The sequence below is a fragment of the Temnothorax curvispinosus genome, unplaced genomic scaffold, assembly GCF_003070985.1.
Source record: "Temnothorax curvispinosus isolate PA1 unplaced genomic scaffold, ASM307098v1 QBEX01000632.1, whole genome shotgun sequence".
NCBI classification, from domain to species: Eukaryota; Metazoa; Arthropoda; class Insecta; order Hymenoptera; family Formicidae; genus Temnothorax; species Temnothorax curvispinosus.
In genome coordinates this window covers 684,645-712,151 of record NW_020210412.1, presented here as the reverse complement: position 1 = coordinate 712,151, position 27,507 = coordinate 684,645, and the positions used below count along the sequence as shown (strand labels likewise).

At 38.4% G+C, this 27,507-nt stretch overlaps 1 protein-coding gene across 2 annotated transcripts; it reads left to right on the top strand.

Moving 5' to 3' along the window:
- On the top strand, positions 1-27,507 carry LOC112456421 (homeobox protein abdominal-A homolog). 2 transcript variants are annotated; one of them, XM_025018944.1, is made up of 4 exons: positions 1-1,595; positions 5,429-5,461; positions 24,400-24,737; positions 24,835-27,507. In XM_025018944.1, exons 1-4 carry the CDS (start codon positions 845-847, stop codon positions 24,883-24,885), a joined length of 1,173 nt encoding a protein of 390 aa, XP_024874712.1. In that variant the 5' UTR covers positions 1-844; the 3' UTR covers positions 24,886-27,507. The 2 variants fall into 2 exon arrangements, with proteins under 2 accessions (XP_024874712.1, XP_024874701.1); XM_025018933.1 differs by having other exon boundaries at positions 24,400-27,507.

Below are 27,507 nucleotides of genomic sequence, written 5' to 3'. Positions count from 1 at the left end.
TGTAGTACGCGGCGTTCGGGATAGGGGGCTATAGTACCTTCATGCATGGCCCATAAAGGATTCGTCGACTATCCGAGAAGTACGCAAGAAACGGCTTCTAACACCTGACAGGGGCCACGCTCTTCTCTTCTCTCTCCTCGTGCCGTCGCCGGGTTCACCGTCGCCCAATTTCCCGAGCCGGGGACCACGATTGGGTGGGCCCGGCGTGAAGAAGGACCCGCCGCTTTATCGCCCGATTTTTACTCCGATATACGGATGGATTCGTAATCGGGAAAGGCGCGATATTACTCCGAGCGCAGGAATTGTACCGTCGCGAACGCGAGGATTCCGCGATTCCGCGATCCCGCGTGGTACCCGTGCGAATCTCGTGATCGAGAAGGAGGGACATGTCATTTGCCATCGCGGATGGTCGGTGATTCGTGGTCAGTCGTCCCTGGTGACCGCATCCCGCCGCGTTCGGTATTGTTATTGTGATAATGTGCTGAGTTGCGTAAGTGGCAGTAAAAGTGGACAAGTTGATTGCCGATAGGGGAAGCGATAGTGGACCCGGAAAGCGATAAAGCGATAAAGCGACAAAGCGGAACGGAAAAGGATTTCCAGGCGCGTGCGGCGAAAGAAAAGTGCGCGCGTTCACCGGCGTTTATCAGGGTTTACCAGCGTTTATCCGAGGGACCCCCGAGTGTTGTCCGTGATCCGTGATCCGTGCGAAGACGGATTACGCGCGCGACGATGAGGCAGCAGCCGGTGGACGTGTCGCCACGGTGTCGGTGTTGAGACACTAGTCCCGGTCGTCCGGCCCGGGCGTGTCTTCGGCATCGGGTCCACATCGGCACCGACAGGCGATATGAGTACGAAATTCATAATTGATAGTATGCTACCAGCTAAGTACCAACAATTTCATCCGCAACAGTTGTTCTCAAGCGCGACTCCAGGTACCATTCAGGCGTGCACGACGAGTCCGGCCACCGCGAGCCTAGAATCGAGTTTATCCGCGGCTGCCGTAGCGGCCGCGGCAGTCAATTACGCGCATCAGCACAATTCGCCGAGCCCGACGGGTTCGAGTCCCCAGCACTCGGGAAGTTCCGCATCCACGTCACCGGCGGCACGCACGACATCCAGCATGTATCCGTACGTGTCCGCCGCCGCGGCGCATCATCATCATCAACAGCAGCAGGCGGTCGCGGCCGCCGCGTTCGGCGCCACGTCCAGCATGGTGCCCGGCTTCGGGTCCACGGCGGCGTCCAGCGCTGCCCTGGCCGCCGCCGCCGCCGTGGACGCCGCCGCCGGCGACAAGTCCTGCCGTTACACAGCTAGTCTGACCGGCAATGTCACCCCTGCGTCGGCCGATCCCATGGTTAACTATACCCTAGGCCACCATCATCAGAACGGCGCTACGCCCGGTAGCCTCGTCTCGTCCGCGTCCGCATCCTCGGCCGTGTCGGCCGCCTCGGCGTCCATGGCAGCGGCGGCACAATTCTACCATCAAGCGGCTGCCGCATCGGCCGTTGTCGACCCTTTGACGTCCTGCCAACAACCCACCACCGGTCAACCCGGGATCTCGGACATACCTCGGTATCCGTGGATGTCGATTACCGGTGAGTCTTTCCTGGATGTCGTTCAATTTGCATTTTTTACGGTTTTTTTTACATTTCTTTTTTTACCTTTCTATCATTGCTGACTATTGTTGAACGACGATACGCGTGAGCGACGTGATGCATCATGGCGATGGCGATCATCACGGTTTTATTGTCGTAATTGCTTGTCTGTTATGGGTGATGGCTTTTAGTAAAAAAAATCATGCTTTACACAAAACATATTTTAGATACGTTTTATCAAACCAAATAGTTCTTCATAGTTATATTATTAAATAGACAATTGCTGTAACTACTTATAAATCTAAATATAATTGTTAATATTTAATTTATATCTTGTTGACAAATGTTCATCTAGATTAATTATTTAAATGTGAAAATGGCGCACGAATCTATTTCTGAATTTTGATTTTTATATTTTTTATATTGCATGATTGAAAGAAAAAATACTTGAAGAATGGTCGCATGAAACTTTCAGCATGATGCCGACAAAAAATATTAGATTTGTCTATCGCAATTTTAACCGAGTAATATAAAGAATGTAAATAACAAGACATATAAATAAAAAAACAATTAAAATTATTATAATTTTATTTTTATATTATCATTATTAGTTATTATTATACTTGTTGGAGGTATAGTAATATTTTTTTTTAATGCATAATTTATCCAATTTTATTTATAAAATTATATTCCAAAATATGAGCAAGATAGAAAATTACAGTTATGTAATCATCGATTTATTATTTTCATTTATATTTTAAATTTATTTAAAAGAGATTAAACTTATTATACATTTCTCTTTTTCAAATTACAAATTATTTTATATTAAATACGAATTGACAATGAAGGAAATGATAGAAACGACTGTTTTCTAGATTTCTATAATTTAGAGCGAACTGTATAATTATTGAAAGGCATGAATATATAAATATTGCACGCTTTCTCTGAAAAGAGCTAAATACATTAATATTGTACACCGTATTATATTTCTTTTGCTTACATACGTTTTTGGTAAAGATTAATGAGGTTAGAGAACTATGTACCAGCCATTTTATGATTTTACACGTATTAGAAACACATACATACGTGTACAAAATGTTTCTGAAATTAGGGTAGCTTTAAGAGCATATTATATGATTGTAAGGATGAAGCAAGGTCATATGAATATAGAAGTGGCTCTCCTTACGTTTAATATTAATATATATTTGAGAAGGGTAAAGGAATTCTCTTATCTCTCTTAATATATCCACTATTTTAGAAATTACACAATACCATACCAACTTTGCTATGTGTTGCATTTGCAAATGTAGCAGCGCTGACGAAAATAATTTGCATTGTAATTTGAAATGTAACAAGCAATCTTCGAGGAATACACGGACGTAACAGCAACTTAAAGAATGCACTACACACGTTGGATTAGAGTTTCTGTTAAAAGCGCTGTTGTTGCCACGCGAAACTTGAAGTTATTCCGATGTCGTGCATAATACATCGTACGTGTGCCTTGTCGAAGAGAGTCTTTGTCTGCTGAGAGACGCGTTAGCTAGGACAAAGCGCCGACGGTATTTATTGTGTATATTTGCGGCGAACAACGTAGCGGCTGCGGGCCGACCTGTTGTTGCGTTCTTAACGTTGACTCGCTGATGCGAAAACTGCGCATTTTTGCGCTAACGCGAAACGGCACGTTTCGTTGCTTTTTTTCGCGTTTGATATTGTTGTGACATTGTACTAACGGCGCACAAAATAACTCCGGAGAAGTTTGCGTGAAAAGGAGCCCCGTTGACTTCGTTGGAAGTGCGGTATAGAAGCCGACTAACTTGTCGATTCACAGTTCCCCTTGCGCACGAATAGCGTTTCTACGGTCACGGTTAGATTTATCCTCCTATAGGCATTTCGTTGAGACTTTAAACGTAAACTCCAATTGCAACAATCGCCGTATTTGTCACATTCAGACCGCGGTGCTGTCGTCACATGCAGCGTCGACTTAGCTAAATTCACGCGACGAATGAATTAAATGTACTGCCTTTCGCGCCAGTTTTAAGTTATTTACCATGTATTTACAATAAAATTTCTCGGAGAATTGGTTGCACGATCTTTCTCTCTTTCTTTTTCTTTCACTGTCTCTCTTTCTCTTTCTCTCGCGTTATGCCAATGTGTTTGCGTTAGCATGTAGTAATATAATACAAGGCATACACTCGCACGGAGCGGGGGATTGCGGAATATATTGCGATTAAGTTGTAATCTTTGAATATGCAAATTATTTTCCGAAGCCCGTTTCACTATCAACACGTTATAATAATACTTGACGTTAATGCATTAACTTTCCGTTTTACCAACTCGTGAGGTCCTGCATTATACCCGCCGCGAATGCGCGAATCATGATCGCGCCCGTGTAATTTCTAATGCTTGTGGCGATGATGCTGATTAGTGACATGAATCACAATTCCATATACCTTCTGCTGACTTTATTATTATTACGCGTTTCTGTGAAGAGTAAATGATTCAAATTGGCCATTGGTCAACGGTCCTCGCAATATCAACTCCTGTTTACGTGAATGTTATCTAGAAAGCTAAATCGCTTTCATAAATTATACAGCGACTATCTCTTTGGTATAATTGATTTTCTCGATCATGACTTCCAGAATAATTTAATTTCACGTTTCTGTTATTTCAATGTGTTGTTTTATTCAATCTTGTAATGCTAGTTAAATTATCAATTGATATTTAATGTTGTCACTTCATATTTAAACTTCTCATAATATTTGTAACATTATCTTTTACTTTGTAACGTTTTCGCACGTCTAAACGAACGGTAAAACAATTTGGTATTATTATTATTTGATATTCACGCTCTGCCGCGGTGAATTTTATTTATTCTTACGTTTACATTTGATATATTTCTAGCCTCTCTGAAGGGTTTACAGTTTTTTGAACACTTTTACTGTCGTATATCTATTCATGCGTCAATAAGTTTCTTATCTATTTTATGGGTAAGAATAGTTTTATGTCTCTTGTGTGTGAAGAGAGGTGAATGATTCAGGCGACAATATAACGTGACGATTTTAATTCTTTTAGCGAGGCTGCAATTGAATCAGCACGTCAACATTTTATGTCCATGTTTTTCCTTTTCAACAATTAATATTATTCCAAATATCGATGAATTTATTGAATTTTAATTTAATTGTGAATAACGAGACAGTTTATGTGACAATGTAAATCTACATTTACATGTTTATTAATTTCTATATTGTAAAGTAGTAATATACAGTAAGAAGAAGTTCTTTCATAGATTATTTATTATTATATTAATACATATTAGTACATAGCGCATACGTTAATCGTGCAAATTTAACTGATTTGAATACGCGTCTCAATACTTATCTTAACATTTTGATTTTTAATCTGGAAGGTCAATGGCAACTTCCAAGATTCTTACAAATTATTATGTGTCGGACCAACTTTATTTATTATCTAATCTTTGACATTGCAGAGCGTTCGTTTAATGTTTTCCTTTAACTTGTAAGATTGTAAGTGTTACGTAGTTTCTTTCTTCGGACTTTCTGTTACTTTAATGTTTTGCGTTATATATGCAATTTTTAGTATTAATACATGCATTTGAATCATAATATCTTGCAAATTTATTACAATATAAGAAACGTGCTCTATGTCATATTAGAAGCTTATCTCAAATGCATGCGTAGTTTTATAGCTTTAAACTGCGCATAAAGCTGATTCATATTATCTCACTTGACATCATAAGAAAGAAGGCAAAAGATAATTGCCGAAGCGTTTGATAATTTTATACGAATGTTTTAATAAAATTTTTCATTTTCCAGATTGGATGAGTCCATTTGACAGAGTGGTGTGCGGTGAGTACGAATTATTGTTGTTAATTGGAATGCTTTTATACTATTATTATTGCCATTATTTGCGTTATATATGTATAACATATATGTAAGATATATTCCATATTTCTGTAAATACTTAAAAAACAGATTTCACATGCACTCGAAACATTTTATTTTGAAAGGAAAATCTAACTTAGATTTAATTGTGATAAACGACTATCAATATGATTAACTGTAAATTAAGTGATTATATTTATATCAATTATGAAGAAAAGATAACTGTTTGAGGAGAAAAAAGATGATCTATTTTACATTATACATAAAATATTTTAACATACGGGTGGTAATCGATAAGTAATTTTAATATGAGATCCACAGGCGTCGATCTCAAGGTTTGAAAAAGGCTGGCAGGGAAACGACCCTTCCTAAAGTTACGCTCCATATGCTAGTCACATTTCTCTCTTCAGTTTAATGTATCTATAGAGAAGGTACTTGTAGTTGAATGGAACATTATGGCTGTTTTCTTTTTTCTGAAAGCAATGATTTGTCCTTTCCCTTTTCGACGTTGACTTTATCCAGATACATCACGTATTGTATTTGCAAAACTAAAAGTACAAATAGCGTTTCCAAAAAGTTTCCTTTCTGTATGATTGTGCAATTATGATGCTGTCGATTAGTCGTAAGTTTAATGAATAGTTTGTCATCGGTCTACACGGAGATAAAAAATGATGTAATCCCAAGCGTGCCGAGGTGTCAAGGTCATCGTCGAGATCATTTACGTGAATCGCGCTACCGGGCGGCACACGCTAAGTCCTTACCCTATTCATTTATGTTAGTTGCGCATGCAAGAAGGACAGGTATATGGGCAACTACACCTGTCGTCACCGTGATAATGTTAGCCGCGAATAATCTCCATGACTATCTTTTATACGGCCACTTACGAGCCCACAATAGCGCAGTAAATACCGATTAGATAAAATTAAAACTTCGGCCGACGGCTTTTATCGCGATGGTTTGTTTACATCAGACGGATCATAATTTCAAAATAGGCATTGGCGATCACTGTACGAAGTTTCCCTACTGTGCAGACGGAATGCTTAGTCCGGTAGGAAATTACATTCCGATATACTCAAACGGAATATATCTATTTCTGTACATATATATGCAATCGGTCGATGAATCAGAATACACGTTCGCCGTTATACGTTTATACGTCCAGCTGTTTCTTGCTAATCGCGCGCATTGGCAATGTGCATGTATTTCAAGTTACGCTATTACAAGCAAGTTGAAACTTGCTTGTAATATTTTATTAATATCAGTTAACAAATTCAATATATTTTATTTTGTACCAATAATTATATAAGCAATAAAATAAAAAAAAAAAAATAATATAATTTTGAAGCGATTAAATAATAATACATGCAAGATAATAGAAAGGAGTAGAATTAATTAAACTATTAAAAATTAAAATCATATATCAGTAAATATATATTATAAATTAGGTGTTTTAAACCAAAATAGAAGATCGTGAATAACGCGCCATTCTTTTATGAAAAGTAATCTGAATACCTAGATTCATTCCGTTAAAAAATTTACTTGGTTTCCTAACTTTAATTAATTTTAGTTAAATTTATTGTCGTAGCATTGGTATATCGATGAATGCCTTCTCGTTTCTCACGCGAGAGGAAAGAAATTTACGGACAGTATATAGACACTTTGTAACACTGTTATATTTATCGCATGTGTTTTAAATTCAATTCATGTGCTCGTGAACCCTCTTTTTTCACTTTCAGCTAAACTCTTCGTTGTTTTCACATTGATTCAGTATATGATTAATACATGAATTTGCTACGCTCTGAGATTTAGAATCAGCTTTTTTTAAAACTTGTGTGTCCTTCGAGATCATCTCCGCGTATCTCATTAAAATTTCTAACATTTAGAGATACAGAGTATCCTGTAAATTGTGATAAAAAAGAGAATGGCCAAACAAAATCACATATTATCTTATTTATTATTCAATATTATCTTTTTCGCAAAGCACATAAAAAATTTATTCTTTTTTCTTTCCTTATTTTTTTATAATCATTACTTGCCAATTATGTTATAATGTATCAAATATTATAAATAGTAGATTTAATTGCAATTTGTTTTTTTCATATGATGCGCATGACCGCAATGCGTATTTTCGAACATTATACTAACTAAAGAACATTAGATTCGATTGTGACAGGCTCTTTTTTTTATTCATATCGATAATGTCGCGGATACGATAGAATAGCTCTACATTTTCACTTATAACTAATGCAAACATTTTTTCGCGAACCACGATTATTTTGCGTTTGAGAACGAAATCCTAAGAACGCGAAAATTTTCGAGAATTTCGATCACGTTCAGCAGAAATTAAAATTATATGCCGACTAACGCGACACTGAATGTATTACCGTGGACGATGTACGAATTTCTAATCTGTCTCTGGTACGCGAATACGCGAGCATATTCTGACATTGGGGGTTCAGAGGCCTGCAAATGTCTAGCTGGATTACGGTGTGTACATGGGGACTAGCAGGAGATAATGTATAATTTATAATCAGGCCGATCCGCCGACAACGGCGCACCACTCTACGGGCAGAGTCCACTGCCCCAAAAGCCGCCAACCCCTCATTAGCATTCGATGATGGCTGCCGCGTCCTGCAGCGTCGGTATTATCCCATTTCATCGCCCCCGCCTCCCCTACCTGGACCTCTCTTCGTATTCCCCCCTCCTCCCCCCCGGCCTTCGATCCTGTCGGCTATCCCCGTCTCTCACACGTAAACGTTTCCTCCCTCGCCTGAGTCGCATCAGCATCCAGCAGGTATCTGACATTGGCTAGAAAAAGAATAGCCCCCATCGAAATTTTATCCGGAAAATTTCATCTGGAATTCTGCTTTATGCCACGACCCGGCGCGCGTTTTCCACTTTTCTATTTTACTCATCGCCTTCTCTCGATACGCCATTAATATACGTTTCTTTTTGAGAAACTCTAAACTCCACGCGGAACGTTGCTGCGGGAAAGTAAAGTCTAGATGCAAGGAAACATGTAACATTTTATTTGTATTTTAAGGCGTGCGAAATCGCGGGGATTGGGTACAAAGCGGATCGTAAAAACTAGACATTGGGGGGACGCAGTCAGTCGAAAAATCTGAGAGCGCGGGGGGGAGACAACGATCGAAATTTTTACACTCGTCGGTGCGGCGTAATCGCTTTTGACATCTCCCGAGGGAAACCACATTTCCAAAGACAGGTCAGAATCGTGTTGTCACAGAGATTATTGAAACTGCAGTTTTATGGGCCTTAAAAGCAGTTTAATTGCCGTTATATAAGTGTTTATACGCTGCCAGGTTTGGCCTCCGCCTGCGCCACCCCAAACGTTTATTTTATGGTCATACGGCGGCGGCGGCAACGGCGGCGCGTACCCCGTTATGTCGCGTGCCGAAGCCATCACACCAGTCAAATCCTCAGGCAGGCCGGTCGATTCCGAATATCGGCGCACATTTACGCGATGACCACCCTGAAGCGATATCTTACAATGTAAGGTATTCGGAATCGGCTGATCGAGGATCTGACTGACACTTAACTTCAGGAAGGGAAGCCCTTTACACCTTCGTTTACACTTTCGCATTTTCTTTCGAAGGGATAACTTTAATATTATTTGACGTTCATTGGAAGATTAATACGTAGTCCACATCATTACAACATAAAAATATTACAAAAAATACATTATGTGAAAATATTTCTTAACAGCACCTTAAATACAGAAGAACTAGAGTAGAATATTACAATCTCTCACTGCATTGAAATATTCCTGATAATCATGTATTTATGTTTAAATATATTTTAATTTTCTTCAGTTATTCGCGATGCCTATCGCGCGCCAAAAATTTAAATTCTTTTAAGAATTTAAATTTTAAATATTTACCTTAATAAATATTCTACCGCAAGTCTCCACTATGATACTGGATACAAAATTTAACATATTCTTTTTTTTTACTGTTACGAATCGAAGAATTATGTGACGCTTCCTTTTCTATTCCCTTTTCATAACATTAACTCTTCCTCTCAAAATCCACTTTTTTCACGCTTAGACTTTCACCCTTTGTCGCGCGTTACGCATTCTTCCTCGCTATCGTAAAAAAAACAGTAAAGTTTACCTGAACCACAGGAAGAGAAAAGCGCAGCTAGCGCAAGAATCAAAGATTTTTTCTCAACGCGTATAAATCACGATGTTGTTTCGTGCTGAGTCAAGTGAAAGTAAAGGCTTTGACGATCGTATGTTACACGAAAATCAACCACGTCACGTTTACAGTAAAGGACGTTACGCGCATTCATACCCCTTTCCCGTTAACGTATTTCTTTCTTGTACTTTTATGCTGGAATTGATTTAAATTGGGGTTACGTACAGTAACTGGAAAAAATTTTAAATAATCGACTTCAAGTTTTAAATAGGCGCACATTATCATATTTTCTAATTAAATTTTTTTTCTCTGTTAATTTTAAGTAATTGTTCTCGTATGATCTTAAAATTGTGTTACGCATAAATTGACGCTTAATATTAATATAAATACTATTATGAAATAAATAAGGTCTCCCGTAATACAATATAAAGGAGAGAAGCTTAATATTAATATAAACAATAATTGATGCGCAATTCATTTTATATATTATTTTAGATATGGATTATTCACATTATAATTTCTGCAATAAAGATTACTGATGTCACAGACGCGTATCGTCGTTTAGTTTTATTTGTTACAACAGACAGTCTTTATTTGTACCGCGAAAACTTTATTACATGCACATGCTTGACATTTACAATGTCTAAAGTTTTAGGATTAAGTTTTATTTCTCATGACCAAACAGCAAGAAACGGTTGCTCTGTTTGAAGATAAACGTTTTATCCTTCATCTGAAAGTTAAATTCCAATAAAATGTACATGTGGGTTATAAAAGATGTTGTATTTGCCTTTGTTTCCTCCGGCAGCGTGCAGTCACTTGTATTTTCAGCAAGGATAGGAACTTTTCGTATTTGACTTTATATAGTTCAACTTGAGCAAACGGGTTATTTACAGATTCTTTGACAGATTTGCAGATTTGAAGTCTTTTAGCAAAGACATCGAGCGATCAAGGTTTATAAATTATGAACGATTGCAAATAAAAAGTCTTTTGTAATAAATAAGTTTTGAAAGTATAAACAGATAGATTTGGTTTTAAATAGACTTATAATGTGAATATAAATATAGTTAATGTATTAACATCGAAAATATAAAACTTGCACTAAACGATGAGTCTTTTTGTCGCTAAGAAAAAGATCTTAAATTAGATAAAGAAAACATAGATATAGGACGGTTAAATTTAGGACATCCGGTATATCGCACCGTAGTGGGCGTTCACGATTGCCACTTATAACTGCAAAGGTCTGAAAAATCGAGATTTGCGCGGCCATGGCCGTGCGGGGATATTGTCCGATGTGTATGCGTCACGTTGCCACGATAATAATTATTTGAAAGAAGACAAATTTATGACAACTACACCGCAAGAGTATTATCTCTCTGTTTCTCACGAGTTACGACTGGCATGCCCGTCTGCATTAATTGTATACGAAACTTTACAGGTGAATATAAATGAGCGTTGAAAATTGCACTTTTTTTACATGAAGCTTTCGTGTACCATTTTTAACTCTACATGAATAAGGTTCATGATTGGATAATTAGAAATATAGTTTTGAATGTCAATTCCTTGCGTTTACCGATGTGTAATAAATACCTCAAATTAACGTTATTCAATAGGCAACATTTTTCTGCACAATAGAAAAACCATTTTTCATATTTAGTATGTTTAACTTGTGGTTAAAATGAAATAAAATATATAATTTTTATATCTTATTGAAGGCTTTTAAAATATGCAATTATCAAAGTGATATCTGCAATATGTTTTCATCTTGTAATAATTTAAGTTTGTTAAAGTAATTTTATAGATTGCTTTGTTTACAGCAAAGCTATTAATAACTGTAAATGTATTCGTATTGGTGAATGCACTTTAGAGCGTGATGCTAAAGTCATATTTCTTGATAAGCGAATTAATTTGTTCAATCATAAATTAAGTAGTAAGCAGGACACTACAATTTCGAAGCTTTCTATCTTAAGAATAAAAAATATGTTTATTTATGATTGTTGAAATTTTATAAAAAGGTAGGTAAACAAAAAAATATATGAAAATTATACATGTAGAAAAATGCAAGAGATTATGACATTAACAAATAACCTAAAATAATTTTTATTTTATGTTATATTTAATTTACATAATTTGGAAAAACGTATCTAGTATGTAAAGGTCGAACTTTAGAGAATCGCAATTTTTCTCATTGATCAAAGAACGAACTATCGCTTTAATGGAGTGTTATGGCGTCAAATGAAACTCTAAACAACGATATCATTATCAGCTCGAATGCCGTTGTAATCTCATTAAATTATTTTAAACAAACAGTGCTCGATACATGCTTATCGCTCGGTAGCGTCGATCTTTCAAATAAATCCAGAAGCGATCACGTGAATTCGACTCAAAATTTTCGCGAATTTTCATACTTCGAAGAATTCGACGGCATATTTATAACGTGCTGCAATATTCAATGCGAAGATTAAGACGGCGTTGTTCCGATGCCATTACTCGCGTCACTACGCTCGAAGTATTCCATTATACGGGGAGCGGGGAAGCGGAGGATAAAGGAGCCGACGAGTCTTAAGGTGTTTCATATTTTCGCGGGAAAGCTCATACGAGCCCGACGCTGCTGGGAGAAACGTCGTCCGCGTAGTTACGGAAATGTACGGCGCTGACATACGGAACGATCTTGTCCGGACGAGAAAACGTGCTCGACGGGCACGGCGTAAGCCGTACAGCTACATACCGACGAGCTCTCCGCCGAGCGGAGCGTGCTCCTCAGCTTCTTTGCGCCGCGCTGCGAGGCATAACACGGCGGCGGAGGACGACCCCCGGCAGGCGCTATCGTAACAAAATGTGGCCGTTTGCATAACACGACGACGAGCAATTCGGGCAGGTTTGACGGTGCGCGATATAGACCTTTAGCCACGGATGTATCCAGGGGAAGGACCGGCGAGTTCGTATGGAGACACCCAGGGATGGGGGAAAAGAGGGACCAACGGTGGGGGGACAGGGGTGAAACGTAGGGGTTCGACAGTAGGGTAACGTCGCTTCCCGAGGGACTTTTGTGTAATCTATGCCACGAGATGGCCAATGGCGAATGGTATACGCCTATCCTCTAATGTCACAGCAGGCGCGACGTTGTAATTGCTAGAAATCGCGACATCCGCAAATTTGCATTTCAGCATGCGGCTAAACCTCCGTGTACCCCGTGTAGTCGGACACTTGTTTGTCGAACGTATTATTTATACAACGTATAATGGGATATACCTTCGAGGGGGATTATACGTTTCACCCGACGGGATAGAGTTACTGTTACGAGGCGCTAGAGTTCAATCGTTTGTAAGACGATATGTTGCCTTAAGCGATTTGTATACATATAATCTATGCTTTGAGCTATTCGCGCTTGTAAATGCGGGAATAGCATTTATCTTCTAATTTATCATAATAAAATATTTCTTATCATCATAGTTACCCGTAATTTTCCCACAAGAAAATGGATATATCTCTTCTAGTCAGCCAAGCTCGACATAAATCAATTGCATTGACGGATGAACGAACGTATGCATTTGTTGTATCTTATCTTCCTTTTAGAGTGCAAGGCTTCGTTTCCTGTGTAATTAAGCTTTTACTGAAGATGGCGATCGTTATGGTTTTGATAGCATGGCAATAGTTAATAGATCGTATTAACTTTTAAAGACTCCGACGGCAGCAGTTTCCGGAGGCTCCACGATAGGTGGAATAGGTGGAATAGTATCATAGAACGATTTGGTTTAGATATCACCCAGAGTATGCTGTTTCACCTCTGATATAGCTTATCACGTCTGTTATTTCTCGATAAAAAGTAAGGGCTCCATTTCCAGCTTCTTTCGTGTCGGCGCGTACCTACCATACCTCCTCATTTTTGCTCACTCCTATCCCATCCTAAACTATACCTACGTATGCGTTACGTATCTGTTTGTTACCGATATATTGACATATGTATATATAGATATATGTGTGTGTTGCCGGATCTATATTACATTCATTAGTGGTATATATATTCGAAAACGCATACACATTTTCTTCTGCATCTGCATCCGCACGTGGTACGCGCATCTCGGTATGATTCTCAAATATGCCAACGCGCATCCTACCTCCGTTCGACGTTCGTGTATACACATTCACACATTCGCGCACTGCTTTTTCACCGTATATAGAAGTTACTTCCGTACCTTGTGCCCCGAGTCGGTGGCTGGCTAAAAGAGAAGAAGAGAAAAGAAGGAGAGATAGGGAGAGAGAACCGGAGGGTGCGCTTGGCTATAACAGGAGCTAGAATCGTTACCAGTGCTAGGAATCGAGTGCGCATGTGCCCGGTATCCCCTTTGTTCGCGTGATATGTCCGAACTAAAGCGGAGGGCCCAAGAGGCAGCGACGAAGCGCGTAAGAATATGAGAGAGTGCGTGGCGCCGAGCGGAAGGAGGAATGCTCGATGCTCTCAAAACGAGTTCTTTTATCTTACAGCTGTTATTATGCATATATTTGTCTGGCGATGCTTTCCTAGGCTATAAGTTACTCGTAGACAAAATTAAGCATTCCGTGATTTTGAGCAAACTAAACAAGCTTTTATCTCTTATAAGAGTCTTAAAGAAATTTAAATGAGCTGAATATTATCAATCGTGATCGTGTGGATATTTTCGATTTATCCATCACAATGAATCACAATGATTGAAACGTGTATGGTAAACAAAATTAGAGAGTATAAAAGAAGAAAAAGTACGCAATTTACGGCGCGGTAATTTTCTCAAGGTCCAATAACGAGAACGCAAAGAATAATTTACTTCAAGACTATTTATTAGACGCGATGCGAAATTCATGTTCTGCGAAAACCATTGATACACTAACGCCCTGAGACAAACATACACATATATACTTGTTGTCATTCGCCACCTGAGTATATTTTATAAATATAAACGTGAAGACGAATACTTTTTCACGACATAAAATCAGAGCGCATTATTTCTATATACATTATGTGTCTTGGATGCCTCGGTTATACATGACATTTGCCTTAGTCTCAATAGAAGTATTATAAGTCATCAGACTCAATAAAGTCAAGGATCTGTTGCTGTTAGTTAAATTTATCCTAATAAAAGAGAAGGTCAGCGAGAAGTATATATTTACTGATTGAGTTGTCATCGGTTAAAGTCATCAGTAACAAGTCCGGCGTGATAATAGATCTATCAAATTCGAATACGTCAAGTAGGACTTTGATATATAATGTCTTTCATTAATTTAATTTATCGATTAATTTACCGATTTTGCATTTAAAAAATCACAATTTAATGGAAATTTAATAATGTGTTATTAATCGCTACATTATTATGAAGATTCCTGTGAAGTTATTAAAAGGAAAAATGTATAGATTGTAGGAAGCAAATACGTTCGATCGCGACTTTGAAAGTTAAACACTTCAAAGCTATAAAATTCAAAATAATCGGACGGTTCCCTCACATTTTATCAAATATCCAGGTCGAGTGACGTCAGTAGGGATGGTTGGAAAAGGGTGAAAGAGGGTGCGTAACACCGGCTAATATCGTAAAGCCGCAACGTGCTCTGATTAAACATTATGTGGATCCTAACATTTCTCACTACGGCGACACACGTATATAAGGATATCGTCTCTGGGCGATATCTTTACCTTTAAGATATAAACTTTTCGATTTATTGATTTAGTTCAATGATTAATAATACATATGTTTAATTTTATTAATGTTTGGTATTAACATATATTTCGAATTAAATTTCAAAATGTCTTATACCATTAAAAAATAAACGTTACAGAATGTAACATTCGTAAACTTTTAAATTGGCTTTTTGCTCGAGTTTTAATTTTCAATGTATTTTGATGAAATAATATTAAATGCAATTGTACAAACTTACGGTTTAATCTGCAAAATCTACTTAATTTTTTTTTTCATCCAGTTCAAATTGCGTACGGTCAGCTCCACGTCTCTACTTTGCGTTTCAAATCTCCTAATGAGTAATAACCCTCGACATCACTGTCTTTCCAAACTTATTCCGTGTCTCGTTTTGTATCTTTCGGAAGCCATAGTGGCCCAACGTCGGATGTTCTAAATTGCACCAGGCACGACTTTTATTAGCGGAAAGAGACAACCGTGGCATTTGCATGTAATGGCATAGGGGGTGGATTGTAGTGAAGTGTGGTAGCACAGGGAGTGTCGGAAAATATGAGAATGGTCGGAAAGGGCGCTGCAGGGCGTGAGAGAGAGAATGAGAGAGGGAACGAGAGAAATGGTGGGGACGTAAGGCCGTAATTAGAGTCTTAGGGGGTTCTATGGGGGGTAGCTGTTCGCGCTGTTGTCGGTGGCAGGAGTGGGGACCGTTAGTCAGAATATAGAGGGTAGCAAGCCTCCGTTATGAGCTTTAAGAGGGGAAGGAATGTTTGCCAACAGCATTCTAATACTTTATTCTTTATTACAAAATTAAAATTTAATCTTGTTTTGTATCGGTCTTCACCTTCCGGATGAGATTGCGCGTATTTCGAGTTTGGTTGATTTTGCTAATACAGGTTTATTTTTAAGTCTGCTAACACTGCCAACTGTTCTTAGAAATTATTTGGCAAGGTAAAAGCACGTAGCGTAATTAGCATGCGAGTCATGCTTATTTGAATAATGAAGAAAAATTCGGGAAAAATTATTACGTGATCGATTGTAATAAATTCTTGAAATGCGGATTGTATAATTTTATTTTAATAAATTCAGTAGCAATTTTAGGTATATACGCTTGTGCTTCAGATGCGTGGCACTATCCGAGAAATTATAGTTACCGGTATTCCTTCAGCGCATGGATGAGTTAACGATTTTATAGAAGTTGTTGTGACATTTACACCTTGCTCACGAGCACTCAATTATATTTATGTGCTATCTACATGCTCATATTACACACGTGACAGTATATGTCATACGAAATTCAGCAGTCTTAGTAATCTCATAACAGGAACAGCGATTAATAAAGAATTTCAACATTATCAATATAAATAAAAAAATAATCTTGATACGTTTCTCTACATTCTTGTAAGGAAAAAATAGTCACACGAATATTCTATATAATTTATGTACACGTAACATGATCTTAAATACTCCATAAATTGAGATAATAATTAAAAAGAGACGGATATCGAAAGCAATGCATTAATTTTAGTCAATTAAACAGATGCCAGTCTCCAATATTTTTTCAAGAGTTGTCCTAATTATAATTTATATCTATCTTCAAATTTTCGCGCAAAGTTTGGATTTTGCGTAGCTCTCCAGTTTTCAAGATGCCGTCTATCACCGCATAACGCGACTGTTCCGACTTCGGAATCTCTCTTATAAATTTTCCTCTCGACTTTACAATTTCGTGGGAGATTAGAGTTCTTATTGCCGTGGCGGCACAGTTGGCCGCCATGTAGGTACAACTCTGCCCATTGAAAGGCGCCGCCGCACCACGCATCTGAGCGCTCGCACTCGATCTTAGGGCAGGCGAGTCCCTAGGTATCCTCCGCGTATGAACACGAGCGCGCTGAGGTGTGTGCGTGTGGTAGATACATGCCGGATAATGGGAGACACCCTTATGGATGGCGTTTGGGTCCCACCGGGAACAATGGAGCGAACTTCCCCCTCTCATCATCCATCCTTGTCGGAATCCTTTATTACCGCCCGATGTATATATATGTATACGAACGCTATACTCCATATATATACTATATGTATATCTCTGCCCCCCGTCCTACACCAAAATCGCTCCCTTCAGCGTACCTGTGTACTTCACACACATTCTCCTACTAGCTGTCCAACCAATCAGGATTTAAGTCTATTGCCGGCCGTGACGGACGCTACGCGTGCGCGGGCACCTGTGTGTCTAACTTGCAGCCACGGTGGTGTTAGTATCATCTTTGTGGCTCATGTCGTTTTACGTATACGTACAAATGTCCATGTGCTTTTTTCATATGAATCTAACTGGTTGATAAACTTGGATTGTTTGACAACAAAATTTGTTTTTTTTTTTTTAGTCAAAATGTGTATACTAGTTGTTGGTACTGATTGTTGGTTGTAAATGTATACCCTTTATTAAACGCTTAACGATTAATTATAGAAGAAAATTTGTTATGAAGTTATGTTTGCTCAAATAGCAATTTATTTAACTCCTATTACTTGCACTTATAATGGCGCAATATTAATCAATTTCTAATTTAATTGATCAAATTTAGATATATATACAAAATAATTGAAAATGATAAAATTTCTTATTCAAGAGTTAATAAGTCATTTTAGAAACTGTTAGTTGATGTTACTAAATATATACATGTATATTGAGAAAGTTTGGCATGTGTAACTTCGTTGCAAAGTATTCTGGGGGACTCGTATTCCGCTCCATGTGATAACTGGGGAAGCGATAAATCGTTTTCGCGGTGGTTAATGCCAGTGTCAGGTCGGTCGTGCCGCAGCCACCGAACGGAGCACGAGGATACTCCAGTTTCTAAATCGGCGAAAACTCTTCGGATTGTCTCGTTACATCAGCTCTTATATCTTCTTTGTACCAGTAACATGATTGCTGATTTACATATCAGTATATAAGTAGCGTACGTAAAGAATCTTTTTTTCTAAATTAGAAAAGCAATTTGTAATCTGCGATCGTGACAAATATAATGCAATCTATGTGACACACAATGCAGAATATACAACAAAAATTATATAATAAATAAATTTTTACGAAAGGCAGAAGCCTTTTAGGAAGTGGAAAGTTTATTTAACAGCTTGCATATATTTACTTTATAACTAATAATTTAGTTATTTAATTATAACTCGTAATTCAGTGACCACTGGTAATTAGGCGACTCGCTTTAATTAATTATGTAATAGATTTATTATTGCGTAGAGGTACTGCTAAATTCAATGTTTTTTATTTAAATATTTGAAATTATCATAGATTTTAATTTTATATACTAGATAGGGAAGTCATCTTAATCTACTATAATTAACCATGTTACATAGGAAAATTATTAATAGGAAAACTGTCGCAAAACCAGTATTCGATAAGGCTGCGTAAAGATTTTAGAACTGGGAAGTGGCAGTCACTTCAAGTAGACTGGACAGTCATTCATTCCGACTGGGACAAAATAGCTGGTGGAGACTGCTGCGTCGTAATAGCGGCAATAGGGCCAGGTCGTCGTAAATCTAAAGAGGCGATTAAATGTCAACCGCGCGCCTCGTGCGCGCCTTCATGCGATTTTGGTTCTTCTCGCCGAGCAGCGACATGCGGTTGAAAACAATAACCCCTTTTCGATGTTTGCTTCAGTCACTCGGTTTCCATTCACGTAAAAAGAGAGATTGTTAGAATGATTTTTATAATACACAGAAGGAAAAGAACTTTTTCCTTGTGTGTGAAAAAATTGTACATTAAATTAAATTATAAATATTTCTTTTAACACATGAAGATACCTTTTAATTCAATATTATAAATCCTAACTTATAAACATCATAACACAAAATAAATAATTTATATACGCTAGAAAACATATTATAATTGAGCATATTTTAATTGAAATTGAACGCACGCTACCATAATCTTAACAAATTAATGTTCTAGAATAAAGTTTCTCTTATTAGTTACTCTTTTTCTTCTTTTATTAGTTACTAGTTTCTTCAATCGAATATAACGTTTTTTTTTTATAAAATAATAAGATATTAATAAAGATACGAAAATATTAATAAATATGCGAAATGATCTAGTCATCCCGATTCATAAATCGGAATAAAAACAACAGAATCTTTCTCGTAACAAAATATAAATTTCTAATTGCTTTTCCGGGTACGAAAAAGAGCAGGATATTAAGAGGAGTAATTTGACGACGAAATTTATAGTGCAGAAATAATATTCCTTAATGACCGACTAATTTGGTTCCGAGGTCTGATTAGGTAATCGCTTGAGTCTCTTGCTGTGCTTCGTAATGATATATTAACGACAGAGATTAACGTTCCAAGTGGAAAAGCAATGTATCATTGATACACTCGAATAAGCAGCGTTTTGGCAATTTACAAGGAACATATTCGATTTGTAAAATTACCCAATTACAAGTATCAAAAGCTAGCGTGATCAAAACGCGTTTTATTTAAATTGGTCTTTAAATTAGAGTAGATTTAATCGGGGCCTCTTTCGTGTACCGCTTACAATAATTACCTGCGAACAGCAGCCCGCATAAAATTTACATAGCGCACTTCCCGCGGTGGTATCGGATACGTACTAGCCGTCTGGCAATCGAGGATATAACCTTTCCCGTATGGCTGCACGCCAGAAAAAACCTTGCGTTATCGGTTACAGAATAGAAATTATAACATAGTCTGTGAATTCCCCGCGTGTAACATTTCGCGAGCGTTAACGCTATAAGTAACGCGAACTTCCACGGTCGCATCTTCCAGATTCCAGCCACTTGGAATTTTTCACGCGACTTATGTTTCCGATAACTGCGACCATCGGCAACAGCATCGCCGGGGCTCGCGAACCGGGGCGCGGGGAAGGGCGGTTTAATGAATGTCAGATAGAACAACGGTGTATCTACCGTCTGGAATAGCTGACTAATCGGCGAACGGCCTTGAAATACAGCCTAACCAGATACCTGGCGACTGGACGAGACGTGGGCAAGAAAAGTGCGGGGATTAGCCGCATAAATCGCACCCGGAGCTGGAATCGCGACGGAACGGACGGCGGAGTTATCGTGGGCATTTTTCCTGCTTGGCACTTTCCATCCCTCTCGTTCCTTTACATATCTCATCCATTCTCCTTCCCCCTCCTCACTCTTTCTCGTTCTCTCGGCTGTTTCCTCCACATTCTACCTCTTTTCCCTCCCGTTCCTTTAACGTGCCTCCTACCCGGTCCTCTCCAACTCTATCGTTCTGGCAGAGGCTGCAGTGACCCGAGACAACGATCAAGCGAGTCGTGGGTCGTGGCTACGCCGTATCTCCTCTCTCATCCCTCTACTCCTCTCCCCCGTCCGTTCTCCTTCATCTGGCAAACTGTCTACATTTTTCACCGGCTCGAGATTTTATTTGCCCGCAGCGCCGCGAAATTAAGCCGTTTTGAGATATTTATGAATGGATCGCTGAGGGGGCTCACGTATGGTCCCTCCGGCGGTCGAACAAAGAGGGGTTAGGCTCTAACGCGACATATCTAGACGCGAGGGTTCGCGATTTGCAGGTGCTGTCAAGATTGTACAGTGCGAAATATGTCTAATGTGTCTAATATGTCTCTTCAGCATCGCGTATATTATTTTTTTCAAACGCCGTACTGTCGCGTGTCGTCATGCTGAAATTTTTTGTATTGTGAAATTAATGGATAGTCTAAAGACTAGCTAATCTTCGGAATCTACATGAAATTTTAGAGTTTTAGTGCGTGATTTATTAATAAGTTACAGACATTCGCGTTCTCAGTTCGCACTTGATGCTTCGATTGAAAGAATGAAGCTACAGTGTTAAGACTTAATACTGATTCATTTACATAGTGATGATAATATTGATCGCGCTAAATGAGTCGCTTCGTAGACGCGAAAGCATCTGTGGGCATCTGGCAATATCGAATGGACTGCTCAATATATAATTTAATAAATCTAAGAGAGCACGAGTTGCTGATTATTTATAGAAAAAAATGCCAATGATTACATCTTAGTTCTTCATGTATAGTTCTTCTTGTCTAATGAAACGACATCGAAAAGATTTAATCAAATATAAACATTCGTTATTTTTTAATGCAAAGTAAGGAGTTCTTTGAGTAGTTATATAAAAAATTGCATAGGTCGATTTGATCAAATCTGAATGCGTAGTGGTACAGACTGGCGAACATAGCCTGACAAACTTCCACAATATCCACGATTGTTCCCCGAGCCCCGAGCTGCATGCTAAAGCAGACCTAAAGCAGATATTAAACTTAGTATATGACCGTAATTAGACACAGGCCTGTGCCATCCATAATGGCGTATTTCTGTGCGCGCGTCCCATCGTGTCGCCCTTCTGTAGAGTGGCAATGGACCACTGGCAATTGACTATAATTTATTTGTCTCTGAATCATTTACGACAGAACGCTAATTAACACTTTGCGAGACTTCACAGATAAACGATATCTATCTTTAATATTCCATGCATGAGTTTCTATCTTTTTACGGTAACGTATATTTAAAAAGAAGTCTCTGAATTTTTATATCTTTATGTACGTAAAGGAAATTGTTAATTGCATTAACTATCGTCTATATTATTCTCTAAAGATATTTTGGATTTTTATTTTAGAAAAGCAAAAGTTTTTGTTAGTCTCATCGAACGAATATCTGTTTCGCGGCTTCTGGTCCATCTCGGCCTCCATCTCGGCGCGCAACTTTATTCTCGCCGGATAAATTCTAGCACAGCGGCATTAGTTTTCTCTGTCGAAATTATTGATAATGCTCGCACACCCAGCGCTTCGCCGATGGGCCATATTTATGGCGAATGGAGTGGGCGCAATCAAGTTCACCCGTCTTCTAAGACCGACGTGACGGGCCCTCCTAGGGTCGGTGGAGAGGATGCAACCAAGAGTTTTCTGGCTGCTGTGCTAGGCTTGCCGCCGCGTGATATGCCGCCAGGAGGATAGAATGATCTCCCCTCTGGTTGCCAAGGTAACCTATGTCCCACCCTTCGGGCTTCGGTAACCACCCCGTGGCTGCAACGGACGTACGTGTGCCAAACTGACGCACACGGCCGCGCTAAAAACGGTGTTGATTCGCACTAATACAGACGCGGCCGGTCCCACCACACGTACGTAAAAAGCGGAATTCGTGAGTGTGGTCGCTGATTCAGGTACACGCGTACACCGACGCGGGGCTCGTGGACCGCGCTGGCGAGAACGGCCATGCTGAATTCAATATCAGCATTCTCTGCATTCTCCAAGAGTTTTCTGCTCGCCCCGGAGCGATACGTATTTGATGGGTCATCCTGCATCGGGAATTGCGCACGTGCGTGTCATTTGAGCGCTCGATCGCTATAGCACGAGTATCGTTATGACGGAAGATAGAAAATACGGCTTAAATCTGTCGTAGGGTAATACCCCCTTTGCCATTTGTTAATCCGATTTCTCAACATATTACTATTCCGCAAGGTGTAAGCAAATCACGTCAGCTATATCTGTATTTTACGTAAATTGCCCATAACTTGAGTGTAATATGTGATCGCTTGCTAATCAGCCTCATGATCTCATGAATAGTATTATACTGACTTCTATAATGTATCATTATGCCATGCTGTGATTTTATCTATTCATGAAAATGGATGTGCAATATTTCAAGTAATACGATCTTCTCGATTATAAATCTATAAGCAAGTCCAATTTTTAACAAAAATAAAATTACATATTTTTTTCAAAGTTTTTAAATTTTTGACAGTAAAACACCCTTGCTCATTAAATCGTAAAATTTTAATAAAGAAAAATCTTTATTTTATGTGGTTATTAAATAAAAACTGAAATGCTTTTATGTAATATAGTACCTATACGTATAGTTTTCAATGCACCTGTGACTAATTGTTCTACGTATCACCTTCGAGTTCTAACCAATTTAATAATTAATTTTCGACACTTTTTACCGTGTCGATACAATCTTCGTATTCTCGTAAAATAATCGGAAAGAAAAGTCTTGCTATCTTTTATTGGTCAGTAGCACACATTTGCTTCATCACGAGGCAGTAATATGGCCACTCAGCGTCGCTCCGCGAATGATGGTATTATGGCTGTCCACTCTTTGCACTAAAGAACCGGTTTCTTCGCGATCCTCAGAAAAGAGATGCTCGTCGCCCGTGGCGACAACTGAAAGTGAAGTTACCTTTGAATTGATTACGAAAATATATTCGAAATTCAGCAATGACGTTATAAATGTATAAAGAGACCATTTAGATGTATCATAGTTAAATTTACCTCACAATTTTTTATTTGTAATAAATTTATTTTATATTTGATTTTAATTGTTATTACTGTCATTTAACTATAAGCAACACGTGCTGTCGTAGAAACTGTTTCGAAGCAGGTCCCGTAACATCGCGCAAACTTTTTTTACCTGCGCACCCGACGTTTCGATTCGTATCTTTAAAACTCGTAAAAAAATTTAAAGTCGCCTGTATCCTTGTTTATGACATCAACTCTCTTGGAGAAAGTTAACCGAGTGAAGTAGCACTAGAAAGGGTTCGTTGTGAGTAACTTTCGTGAGAGCTTCCTGAGAACTTTCTATTTTTATTCATTCTTTTTTAACCCTCACAATAAGCGGTAGGTCCAAAGAACATTTTTTTCTTTTCGGAGAGAGAGAAAGGTAGGAGAGAGTTAAAATTTGTGATAGGCTGTGAAGACCATTTAAGATCATCAGTTGGAAACAGAGAAGAATATCCTTACTGTTAGTTGGAATTATTGTTGCTGTTAGTAAGATAGATTTTACGCTCCATAAAAAAAATTATTTAAGATGCGTCATAATTTCTTATTATAGAAATATGGAATATATTTATACTATTTCGTTCTTTTAATATATTTATGTTTTTTAATTCAACATATTTTAGTGTTTTACTAATGCGAAGAAAAAGTTAATTTTTAGAGTAAAAATAATTTTGAACATTTTTAAATTCATATTTGCATAAACTTGTTTACACATTAATGTTACAATTTGTTACGACGAGAGGAGTTTAGAGACTATCGAGTGATCTCAAAAATTAGATTTTTTGCCATTTTCAGGTCCGAATGGCTGCCCGAGGCGCAGAGGTCGGCAAACGTACACGCGGTTCCAAACATTGGAATTAGAAAAAGAATTTCACTTCAACCACTATTTGACGCGACGACGACGAATAGAAATCGCGCACGCACTTTGCCTGACGGAACGACAGATCAAGATCTGGTTCCAGAATCGGCGAATGAAGTTGAAAAAGGAATTAAGGGCGGTCAAAGAAATCAACGAGCAAGCCAGACGCGAGCGCGAGGAGCAAGATATGATGAAGAAACAGCAGGCGGAGAAACAGGCCAAGTTGCAGCAGGAGCAGCAGAGCGCCGCCCTACAGCATCAGCAGCAGCATCACGTAAGCGGCCTGGAAAAAACGCAAAGCGATCTTCTGAAGGCAGTCAGTAAGGTACCCACATAGGATACCTTACTGAGCCGACTCTCTTTCTTTTAAGGAAGACACAAGAGACTGGAGCGGCCTGGACGAAGACTCCGAAGCGAAGTAGTTGGTAAGGTCGATCACGTAGAAGATCCTGAGTTCTCTTCCTCTCATCTTCGCACGCGAGAAACAGGTACGAAGCATCTGATGCAAAGATTTTCGTGATCTTCCTCGAGTCGGTGAGCCGGTGCTCGCAAGTAGAGGACCTTGCGTGGATGCGGTCATCGGCCCTTTTTTTTACCAAGGGGGGAAGATAGCGAAGATTTAGGCAGCCTGGAAGATACACACAGAGCGCGAGCTTCTCTGTGGGCAACCGAGAAAAGGTACGCGATGAATGCCTTGCTGAATCGGTTCTATCTTTTGTTTTTTTAAGCAAGAAAGAAAGATAAGTAGATGTTACGATAGTAAAAAGAAAAACTCGAAGCATAGAGAATGAACGCACCCCACCCCAGCTACGTACTTACTTGGCTAGTCCCCGAAGGGCGACATGCGAAACCGCCTCGCACGGGGCTCAGCCTGTGACTGATTCCTAGAACGTATAATGTATATTGTTAATCGGGTGCTACACAATGAGCCATCGCGATTATCAAGCGATGAACGTGCGAATTGGCGCGATACTGCCATGGAGAGCCAATAATTACGTCGAGGCGGTGAGTAGATTAATTAAATGGGCCGAAACTGAAGGATTAATGGTCGTATGGGCCAATCAGAATCATTAACGACGACATTGCGATTAATTGATCGAACTCTGAGAGAAGGAAGTAATCAAACTGCGTAAGCGGACCGTAAGCGGCATTCAATTACAAGAAACCAGCGAACGAAATAAGAGTTTAGGTAATCCTCGATTCATCACTTATCTTGCTTTGTGCGAATTTTCGTTGATTAGCTAGACCTTATACGAAGCGTCATCCGTTCCGGAGGAAGAAATACGGTGACGCAATTTCGAGAAAACGGTTTCATCATTTTCGACGTTGAACGTTTTACCTTCGACGTTACGTGGACGCTTCCTTTGCACGATCGCTAAACAAAATTACAAAAGGCGTAAAATTTGCGACGTTCTCGTTGGAACAACGAACGTGTCTCTCGCGCGATTGCGGACTTCCGGTAACTCCTTCTAGATATCGGTCTACGATTATAAATAACGGGCGTACACGACTATTTTCCCCTACATTTCCCCTCCTCGCTTCATTCGATAAAATAATTCAATATTTGCTTACTATGTTCACTTTTTAAACGAACTAGCTAAATGTTATTTATGCCGATTTTGTATGTTGAAATTTTTAACTATTTATCGAACAAATAGATTAGTCATTGGCGGTATAGCAAGTTTTATCTACATATGGGTTTTATAAAGAAATTTGTACTTTCTTGGAGGAAAAGATCTGATTTTACAAATTATATAATAATGCACATGTAATGTATATATGATAAAATAATTTTTTCCTTGAAAACAACTCTTTCGGTACGCTCGGTACATTTTCGCATAAAAAACCTATACTCACGGATATAGGAAAAACATATTGCTTATGTTTTCCAGCCATTCCGATATGTCAATTCAGACAAATCGCAAGAAATAAAACTTTTTGTTAACGAAATATAGTAAATTATTTTAGACACAATAAAAGTTTAGGGTATTTATTTTTTTACCAACGTGAGTAAAAGTAGTATTCTATCGTGAGCAATAAAATATTGTTGAATTCGCGAAATTTGTCGAAGAATTTAAGAAATATAGATGTATGATGGAAAGACATAAACGATATTCAGACATTGAAGAACGTGGTAACGTGCCGTGAGTATATAAACATTGGTTTTCTCAAGAATATATCTTTCTGAACATTGTTTCTCGAAAGCGTGATATAGATGGTAAATAACTGTACAATATGCTTGGCAACCGCGTTTTGTCAAGATTCTGACAACTAGTAATTGTCTCGATTATCCTGCCGTGTCGATAAACAAGAAAAAATTATACATATACACATGTACACGTAACATACAGTTAATCTACTTATCATTTCGAGAGAATGCTTTAATCATTTACCTAAAGTTGGGATAAAATGTTTTGCATGCTGAATTTCATAATATAATTTCTGTGTAACACTCAATCAATTAATCGTTTGAATTATAATTAGCGCATTTTTTTATTATTATTTTCTTTTCAACCGTATATTGGAAATTATACATGTAAATGTTCGTGTGTACACAATAATTTTGATGAAAAAAAAGAGCAACAAACGCGGGAGAAAGTAAGCTACACATGGATACACGCTCGTATGTACGTACGAGAAACACGAACCACATTACCGGACGAGTATCTCACTCTTAGTACATTAAATACGTAATTTGGTGTCAGGGTAGACTTTTCCATAGATATAGAACCCGTTGTTGGTATTACTTACTTAGAGTTCGTAAAAAAAGGAAAAGATAAACATAAAAGGAATAACCGATATATAAATTATTGCCTAATTATTTTTTTCTCCTTCATATTAGCGCGATCGATGCATAGGTCTTGATTCTTTATCATAAAAGTCTTGAACAAATTTTATCTGAGGTATATAGTGCTACTCCTAATTTAATAGCTATAAAATTGAAAATAAACATGTTGTTTAATGCTAAGCAACACAATGTGTTCATTTTTCATTGATTTCATAATTATTACAAAGAAAAATAAAAAATATATTGTATTTGTTAT